Here is a 10,016-nt window from a genome sequence, read left to right as displayed (position 1 = left end):
TTAATACGTTTAAAATAAAAATATATAATATAGAGGGCAACTAACATTTCCAATGCCTTATTCGATAACTGAAGCTCTGAAAGTTATGAATGGATACATCTCAACTAAAACGTTTACGTATCCAATACTAATAGAATATTATGTTGCCGATTAATTTTACTATAATAAAAAATGGTAGATACGCAATAAGGAACTAACAGAAAATATATATTATAAACCAAATGGAAGAAAAATTGAAACGTAAGAAAAAAAACCAAATTGTAAAAGAAGCTTTATTACAATAAATAAAAAAAAACAATTGTAAGTAACAAAGGTAAAAAGTATGCAAATAAAAAGAGTCAAGTATACACAAGATTATACTATTTTTGTAAAATATGAAATCGTTAAAATGTGATTTCCATATTACTAAAAAACCAATAAGCTACCTTAAAGGCTGATTCACACATATCAGTGAAGCCACAGTTCCGACATAGTAGCCTCACAGCACCAAATACAAAGAGTATTCATTCATTACATTCTCTATGAACGCATCCCCACCGACAATCACGGACGGATTCGTTGACAACGATATTTTTTGTCGGATCACTGACGCCGCCTTATTGAAAGCAAAATTCACAAGCGATTGATATATTTGGTTCGTGAAAATAGGGTTTTCATTGAAGATCCGTAAACGGAGAACTGACATATGTGAATTGATTGACTGACGCAATACTGTATCACTGATACTGAACTGAGCGGACATGTTGACGGAACTGTGGCTTCGCTGATATGTGAATCGGCCTTTAGTCCATCTTGCAAAATCTCTAAAGTATTGGGGCCAAATTGGCTCGAGGCAAGTTTTAGAGCGATATTTATATTAAAGGTATTCAAGGCCGATACATCCAATATATTTTCATAGAAATCCCATCACGGCCTGCTGCAAAATAGAAGTAATATAAACAGGTAAGATGCTCTGAGTTTCGAGCAATGTGTAATGTCCGGAACATGTGTTTCATAATCGCTAAAGATTATATGTAAATCTTAATTCATCGTAACATAAAAAAATGAAGTTAAAAATAAATTCATTGTGGCGTTTTATATAAAAAAAATCACGCGTTTGTTTTAGTTAGCGCACAAGACACTCAATAACAACTTACATTAGATTTAATACTTAGTCACAATTATTGCTTATAAATACTTCCTCACAACTCTTAAACATTAATATGAGATGAAAAATACATTTACAGTCAAAACCTTTTACGACATTGTTTAGAACAACATATCGGTTATATGGACCAAATCAAGTCCCGGTAAAAGTATTGAGTACTTAGTAACGACGTCATCGGCTGTTACGATGTCGTTATAACAGATTTTGACTGTATTTAGTTATAAAAATATAGATTACAATTTAGATATTAGATATACTCTAGATAGCGTTGATTATAATTTATATATTCAATCAGTTACGTAGGACAGGATTAAAGATTATTTCTAAGGTGTATAAAAACTCTAATAATATAGATATTAGATACGTTAAGGCCATTATTTATTTGGAAAGGATTATTCATAGTATATACTAAAAGCTCAGAATTAGAGATTACACAAACCTATCTTTACAATATATTATAAGTATGGTGTGAAAAAAGTTACGTTAAAGTGAGACTTTGAGAACTTGTATCAGTTTATATTCGGTTTAAAGAATTTATATATCAGCGAACACCTCGCCACTAGAATGAGTACAACATTTATAAAATGTAAATCATATATCTTATGTATATGTACCCACACAGTATACTACTTTTCAGCCATTTTATATGCATTATATATTGAATCAAGACGAACTAAATGATCTGAAGAATTTAAATTCCATGTACGTATAATACGGTAGTTTTAGGTACAGTATACGACAAAGGAGGGTAGATACAAATTAATTGAAGAACACTACGTCGGGTTCATCTTACCCGTAACCGTCTCACGTATATGATGTACGCCATGAATTCTTTGAAATTTCTTTAAATATCATCCATATGACAATTCTTTATATATATAATGGTTATCGTTACATCCGTAAAAAAATATATATATAATCCGTTCATTACACAGACCAGTACCCTTAGCACGAAATACGATAGTGTTAACCAGTATTCGTAAACGTCATCACGAAATCGACAGTTATTGGCGTGTACGTATTCCATAAAAACATTATTACTTCCAAGTCAAATATTGAATATGCATCATACATATTAATGTTTTCTTGAAAATAGGCATATTTTCAAAAAATAATGAAGTGGCGAAACTTCCCTTTAAAATGTTATTATACGATTTTTTTTATTATCCGTGCTAAGGGTACGCGTATATCCTACACCTATAAAGCACATTAAAATGGCACTTTCAATATCATAATCACACGTTTCTTTTTTATAAAACAAAAAATATTATAGCACCGAGATAAATATTGTGTACGATGCTTTTGATCATAGAGTATATAGTTGATTATTTGTGGGAGTATTAATTTATTAATACAATATAAGATGCATTATTATTAGATGAAATTGATTTCTACCCGATTTTGTTTAAATCTGGTACCATGGAGAACGGCGCACCCAACGAAGCCTGTAGGCTCCTTGCTCTGTGCGAATTTTTATTGAAGCGCCTTCAGCCGCCTTCACTGTTTCCTTTACCTGTAAAACAAAAAATGGAAATTGGTTCATACGTGGGTAACACTGAAAATGTATAGAACTGGCCAGTTAGAAACATTGCTAATAATTTAAATGCTTTGAATGATATCATATTATTAAATATGTATAGAGATATACATACTTAATATTGTAGCAGTAGTCGTAGATAATATTTAAATTTAAATATGTTTTAGCATAAATCTGACTTTTTAGAAATGCAATCGCACGACGTCCTTTACATATTGTTAGTGTTGATGATCAGTTGTTTTTATTTTATACATGATATAGATACTTTGTATGGACTTACTTTATTTGCGCCGTATACAATATATATTTGAATTGCTATTCTAGTCTAATAAATTTGCAAGAAATATTTTTTTATTTAAACTTACACTTTGCATGAGATTTTGTGCGTTTCCAACCAACATCTCAGTCGCCTCTTGGTCTTCTTCGCTACCTGAAAATGTCAACTCTACTATTAAAAAAAATATCATAGATACAATTACAATTTTAGGGTAATAAAGAATATATATAATAAATACCTCTATAATCCGCCATACCGACTGCATAAAATACATATAATATATTAAGTAAGAAGCAAAATTGTTTTTTCAAGTATAGGTAGATAAAAAACACAGATAAAAATATTTTCTGTGATTGAAAATGGCAACATTGTTTGATATTTCAGGAGGATTTTTCTACTGAAGTTACAAATATAAGCCATTGTTTTCAAATAAAATGCATTTCGCATATTATTTACAAAATATAGATTATTGCAACATCTCATTAAAATTTTTGAAACATACAATATGGCAACATTTTTTGTAAATAAAAAATATAGATATAGATCTGTAAGATCTAAAGAAACTAAGTTATGCTTATTTAAAAACGGTTGGAGACTTCTTTTATTATTGTTGAAAGCGTTAAAAATATATAAAATTGTTAAACTAAATAAAGTTAAGGTATACCTTGTGCTCCAAGCATAGTAGCCTTGACGGTCGACAAGATCTTTAATTGAGTACCGATGGTTGGTATACGCTCGCAAACTTGCAGCAGGTTCTAGAAAAATAAAATTGACAGTATATAATATTTTTGTTTATCATTTAGGTTAATGACGTTTCTCAAGCGGGGGTCGGGTATTGTTTTTTTTTCAACGAATTTAACGAATCGTTTGTATACACATATTATTATAATTTTACAGTGACAGGGTGGCTAGACTGTTTCACGTAACGTTTTGGATTTTTCGTAGGTCGCGACATAAAAATGGTTGAGAAACGTTGATTTAGGGTAATTATTTATTTATTTTTATTAATTGACCATGATATAATAATACAATTACATTACATTACATTTACCATTACTGAAGCCACAAAACGTCAAGACAGTTGTAAAATCATTTTGAATCCTTTGAATTGTATGAGAGCGTAATTATAGATTATTATTATCATAGATTTCATAAATATAATACATTAATGTGTTATGATAGATGGATGTGCAAGCGCTACTTACGGTTCGAATTCGCTTGTCAGTACACTCGAGGGCAAGTTTCTTCGCCAGTCTGGTCACCTCCTCTGAAGCCTCGGCGATAGCTTTAGCGGTGGCAATCAGTTCACGCTTACTACCTGTATATTATGTTACTTATAATACGATATATTTTGCATATGTATGAAATTCTAAAAAATCTACCTAAGGACCTGTCTCTATTTTTATCATGGTGACTAATTGTATTTGGAATTAAACTAAAGCATTGTTCGAATATAATTCGAAAACTTTATATTATCATTTAAAAAAAACACGTAACTACACGCAATACTCATCGAGCGAGTTTGCTTATCTTGCCGAAGCCGCATGCAAATTATTTGAAGAAGTCTATTAAGTATGAGGGTGGGTAATTATTTAATTAATTACCGTCTTAAATTCGCAATAGTAGCTCGTTTAACAAATTCAAAAGGGCATTCAAGATGTCAGAGTGAACCTAGTAGACTAAAATTGGGACGGCTAATGGCGTCGTGTATCTCGTTCTTATATACATATTAAGTTTCTCATGTAAATAATTTTTTTTTTTTGTAATGAGAAATAAAGTTCTTTAAACATTACAACGACGCGATCGAGCTCTCAAACACTGGTCCAGAATTTGTATGTAGAACTATAATAAAGAAATATTTTATCTACTAAGGAAAAATTTTAATACATTAAATCTATAAATTCATATAAATTTGTATTTATTAATGGCAGGCGTAGCAAACACAAAGCACACGATACTTACCACTTAAGTTCATAAAGACTTCTATCCAGGTAGCATACGAACAGACAATGCACAATATACAGCAATAAATGAAAGATACAGATGGATACATGATTGACAAGTTTATATGAGCTTAGCAAGCTTTGCACACATATCCAATGACAATATTACAAAAAAGCACAGAGTTTTTTTTTTTTTTTTTTTTTTTATACAGCTGTGCTAAAATATATGATGAATTGCTAATATAAAGACTTATGCACAAATATAAAAAGTCCCTAAAACTATAGCTGTCTCTTTGGCTTTGTATGCTTTAGACAACGACAGCTACATTTTGAACAACAAGAATAGAAAACTTCTAGACTAAGACTAAGAAAAGGGTACTTTTAAGACACATTTTAATAGATTTATCTTATTTGTACATATGTCATTTTCAAATTGTTAATTATATATTAACATAATCACTGAATAATTTATTTATTTATTTTAATTAAAAAAACGTATTACGTAATGGAGTAATACACTGGAGGTAAATGGGCAGGAGGCTCACCTGAAGCTAAGTGATACAGTGATACCATGGACACACGGGGTTGGGTTTGGATCTATGCTTTTACGGTTTCCAGCACGACATGCTCGCTTTAGCATGGTAGCATAGGTGCAAACCCACCCTACCACATCCTTCTGATGGGTAGGGAGGCGTGGTCTTGGGGGTAGCGCAGGTCGCTGTGATCCCCAAGGCAAGTTTGGTGGACTAACCTTCCCGAGGTTGCCAACCCTGTTTTTGGTCTAATACCCTATGTATTAGACGTAACTAAAACCACCAAGCGAACTTTTGCAGGGATGTAGAGGTCATGTCCTTGCGAGTTCATCGTCCAAAATAAAAGGACGGTGGACAGTAAATGACCTCCCGCGTGTTTGTGCCGTGCGCGGGGACCCGTACGGGGGGATGAAGGAGTCCTGGAGGTTGAGTGGAGTAGTGCGCCGGTACAGTTGTGCGCTGCACACAACACACCTCTTTGGTCTGGATTTCCCCTCACACGGGAGGCCGTGGATTAGCTGACCACGGTCAACCGGCTGTGGTATCCCGTAAGAGGGCTACCAAGCGAGAGTCGGGGTGTGGGTGGGGGGGGCGTCGGCGTGGCACGGGACTCGGGGTGAGTTTGCGTCATCGTCTCGGGATGCGAACAGCTCCGTACTCTCTTGCGGCGTGCGGGCGCGCCTGCCCCTCTACACGCTGACTCTATACCGAAGGAGTAGCTCTGACGTCGCTTGCTGAGCAAGGGACGTCCCCGACTTGAGGGCTCCGTGGCGGGTGGAGAGCTCCGACGGTGAATCTTTTTCATACCACCACATGGATAGAGAGACAAAACACACAAACCAACAAAAGGCTGCATCCACAGATGCGCCTAAAACTAACATAAACAGGGTTGCGTCGCAGGACGTGTTGAGGTGCAAGTCACCAGTGACACGATACTCTGATGCCCCTATCTCGCAAACGGATGCACCCAATAGGGCAGCGTCCGAGGCACCAAAGGAGAGGGCAGCGGCTGAGGAAGCGCCAAACCGGGATGCACCCTTAACCGTGCCCACTCCAATGGTATCTCATACACCACCACACAAGGATGCGTCCACTGTTGCGGCCAGGCTGACTGCGTCGGTCGAGCAGAAGATAGCAACTCCGAAGGATGATACAGCAATGTCTGCGTCCATAGGGGGGGCATCCGAAGCAAGATCGATGCGGAAGACCGAGGCTGCGACGATGAGCACGTCCAGTGCACAAACCTCGACCATGGACATGTCGGCCCTGAAATCAGCGATTCAGGAATCGACTCCCAGGATGGTCCTAAGCTCCTCAAAAAGGCGACGGCTCAGGAAGGCCAAAAGAGCGACGGAACAGCAACAGCTGATTACCGGCTCTCAGAGGATACCTGAGAACCCTGGAACTGCCCCCGCGGTTACCACAACTGCAGGACGCGGGAAAAGGGCACCGAAGCCGACTGGGTCCTCTGCCGCGCTCAAGCCTATTGGCTCTAGGTGCGGTAAAGGACCTAGAGGGGGGTACCAAACCAAAAACCCAAACCAAACCAAACAACAAACAAAGGGCCAGAAACGCGATCGGCCAGAGGAAACCGTGACACCGACTGGGGAGAGTAAAAGGGTTAAACCTAACAAACTCCGGCTGGAGTCAGGGACCTCGGCCAGTTACGCGGAAGCGGCAGCATCCTACAAAGCCAACGAGCTTTGTGTTGCCGTGATGACTGAGCCCTTTATAGACATGACACAAGAACAGGCAGATAACATCCGCCTACAAATCGAGGGTAAAATCCAAGATGAGCTCATGGCGGATCTTGAAGCTACCCTAGCAACTGAACCCAACGACATCAGATTCCGGGGAAGAGCCCACTTCTCAGATGGTGTCCTCAAAACTTGGTGCGAGGATACCTACACGCTGGGATGGCTTACCGGAGCATGCGATGTCATCAATAATCCGATACCGGACACCAAACTGGTGGTACGGCCTCAGTCAGACATTCCGAAGAAGGTGCCGTGCTTACTGCATGTTCCAGGGTTCACTGGTAGCACGGAAACTTTACGGAAACTGATCACCAGGCAAAACCGCCACCTAAACATCAGATCTTGGACCCTGACTCACGAACGTAGAACACAGGACCCGACAGGCGTATCCTTGTTCCTTCGTGTTCCGGAATATGAGATCTCAAAGATCAAGGCTCACGAACGTCGCATCTACTATCTGATGGGGAACATCTATATCCGAATTCTGGAAAAGGATGAACCCTCAGTGGTAGCTGCCGCCACAGTAACTACTGCCAGTACATCGGGGACGGGATCCTCGGGGCCAAAGCCGCCCTCGTCAACGACGGAGATAGCCGCGGTTGCCGAGGTAAACGTCCCCATGGAGACAGCTCAACAACCACCCTCACCGGTGCAACTAACCTCGGATGACGAGTTCTTTCAGGAGACAGGGGGGAGTGAATTCAGCGACAGCTGTTTGCGCTCCTCCCCCTAACCGGACTGACCTTATCCAGACCAACCTCCAGCACAGCCAAACAGCGTCGGCTTCACTACGCAGACTGCTGGAGACCAACCCGAAGACCATTGCCGCGATCCAGGAGCCGTGGATCAGGAATGGCAAGGTATGCGGCCTGGGTAACACCGGTGGTAAACTTTTGCTGGATACCTCAGTAAGTAACCCAAGAACCTGCATTATCATACCTAAACATGTACCAGCATACCTAATTAACGAACTGTGTTCAAGGGACCTTACAACCATTAGGTTACCTAGGGACGCACATCCAGACATCGTCCTGGCGTCCGCCTACCTACCGGGTGACGAGGACGTGCCCACTCCAGAACTCGGCCTTCTGGCTGACTACTGTGAGAGGGAGAAACTGGAGCTTATAATCGCAGCAGACTCCAACGCGCACCACACGCTATGGGGTAATGCAAATACCAACGCTCGAGGTGAGAATATGCTTAACTTCATTCTTAGCAATAATCTTATCTTAGCAAACAGCGGCTCTGAACCAACCTTTATCAACGCACGCTCGCAAACCATAATCGATCTAACAATGGTGACCTCTGGTCTGTCAGATCACATACAGGATTGGCATGTCTCCAGAGAGCTATCATGCTCAGATCACAGGTGGATCCGCTTTACAATCAAAGGGGAGCTACCTAAACCACAACCACGACGCATACCTCGGAGAACTGATTCAGTAAAATTTTACAATATAATCGACTCAGAGGTAAGCAAACTAACAATACCAACCACCATTGATGTACAAGACATAGACAAACATGTAAATAACCTAACGTCCCTACTCCAGACCAGCTTTGAACGGTCGTGTCCCCTGACCATGCCTAGGTGGGGGAGTAGACATAACTGGTGGTGCCCCGAACTGGAGAGACACCGAAAGAAGGTCAGGAAGCTGTTCAATAGAGCAGGAAATACCCGTTTACCTGCCGACTGGGACAAGTACACAATCGCGAGAAGACGATTCAAAAAACTTTTACGCTCTAGGAAGCAAGAGTGCTGGAGACACTTCTGCACCAGCATTGAAAGCAACAACCAGGCAACCAGAGTGAAATCATGCCTCTCTAGTGAGCCTTATCACTCAATTGGTTGTCTTAAAAAACCTGATAAATCATTTACAAAAACCGATGCAGAAACATGTGAACTACTGATGGAAACACACTTTCCAGGCTGCATAATTGCCAACGACCAAGCATGGCAACCCTACTCAGAAAGTGCCACCACCGACTCAGACTGGAATGTAGCTCACAAAATAATCACAAATGAAAAAGTAACATGGGCAATCAACTCCTTCCTACCATTCAAAGCGGCTGGCCTGGATGGCATCTTCCCAGGCCTACTAAGATGGAGTAGAAACCTTTTGGTGGACTATCTTGTCTCAATCTTCCGAGCATGTATAGCCCACCGCTACATACCCTTGAAATGGAGGGAAGTGAAAATAATATTCATCCCAAAACCAGGCAGAGAGGACTATACCCAGGCAAAATCCTTCAGACCCATAAGCCTCACATCTTTCCTGTTAAAAACAATGGAGAGGCTTGGAGATCTGGAAATACGTAGCCAGGTATCGCTATCCAAATTCCTGCACCCAAATCAGCATGCCTACAGCCCAGGCAAGTCAACAGATTCATCACTCCACAACGTTGTGTCTCGCATTGGCGACTCCCTGAAGTTAAAACAGTCAACCCTTGGTGCATTTATTGACATCGAAGGCGCTTTTGACAAAACAAACTTCACGAGCATTACCAGAGCACTCGTTACATGTGGAGTATCATCAACCCTGATAGGGTGGATAAACAACATGCTAAAACAACGAGCTATACAGTTCACTGTTAATTCCACGACACGGGGCATTGTCAGCAGAGGCTGCCCGCAAGGTGGTGTCTTATCGCCGCTACTGTGGAACCTTGTAGTTAACGAGCTCATCACAGAACTCAACGCTGGCAACCTCTACACAGTGGGTTATGCGGACGACATAGCTATCTTGATATCGGGAAGCTTTGAAAGTACCCTATGCGATCTCATGGGAAGGGCTTTCAAAGTAATTGAGAGATGGTGCATC

At 40.0% G+C, this 10,016-nt stretch overlaps 2 protein-coding genes across 4 annotated transcripts in view; one reads left to right on the top strand and one right to left on the bottom strand.

Moving 5' to 3' along the window:
- Positions 1 to 258: 258 nt before the first annotated feature.
- LOC123715731 (vinculin) overlaps positions 259 to 10,016 on the bottom strand; it is a 30,738-nt gene continuing 20,980 nt past the window's right edge. The window contains exons 22-26 of one of the 2 annotated variants that reach the window (XM_045670979.1): positions 4,167 to 4,279; positions 3,626 to 3,716; positions 3,200 to 3,220; positions 3,050 to 3,114; positions 259 to 2,660 (exon numbers count right to left, since the gene is read on the bottom strand). In XM_045670979.1, coding sequence (XP_045526935.1) covers positions 2,553 to 2,660; positions 3,050 to 3,114; positions 3,200 to 3,220; positions 3,626 to 3,716; positions 4,167 to 4,279 — 398 coding nt within the window. In that variant the 3' untranslated portion in view covers positions 259 to 2,552. The remainder of the gene's footprint in view (positions 2,661 to 3,049; positions 3,115 to 3,199; positions 3,221 to 3,625; positions 3,717 to 4,166; positions 4,280 to 10,016) is intronic. The other variant, XM_045670980.1, reaches the window with a different exon arrangement.
- On the top strand, positions 5,499 to 8,776 carry LOC123715732. Of its 2 annotated transcripts, XM_045670982.1 has the most exons (3): positions 5,499 to 7,801; positions 7,877 to 8,102; positions 8,177 to 8,776. In XM_045670982.1, the coding sequence occupies exons 1-2, from the start codon at positions 6,251 to 6,253 to the stop codon at positions 7,925 to 7,927; spliced, it is 1,602 nt and encodes a 533-aa protein (XP_045526938.1). In that variant the 5' UTR covers positions 5,499 to 6,250; the 3' UTR covers positions 7,928 to 8,102; positions 8,177 to 8,776. The 2 variants fall into 2 exon arrangements, with proteins under 2 accessions (XP_045526938.1, XP_045526937.1); XM_045670981.1 differs by having other exon boundaries at positions 5,499 to 8,102.

The sequence above is a fragment of the Pieris brassicae genome, chromosome 10, assembly GCF_905147105.1.
Source record: "Pieris brassicae chromosome 10, ilPieBrab1.1, whole genome shotgun sequence".
In the NCBI taxonomy this organism is placed as follows: Eukaryota; Metazoa; Arthropoda; class Insecta; order Lepidoptera; family Pieridae; genus Pieris; species Pieris brassicae.
Note: the sequence above shows the minus strand (reverse complement) of the source record. Positions and strands in the feature narration are given on the sequence as shown.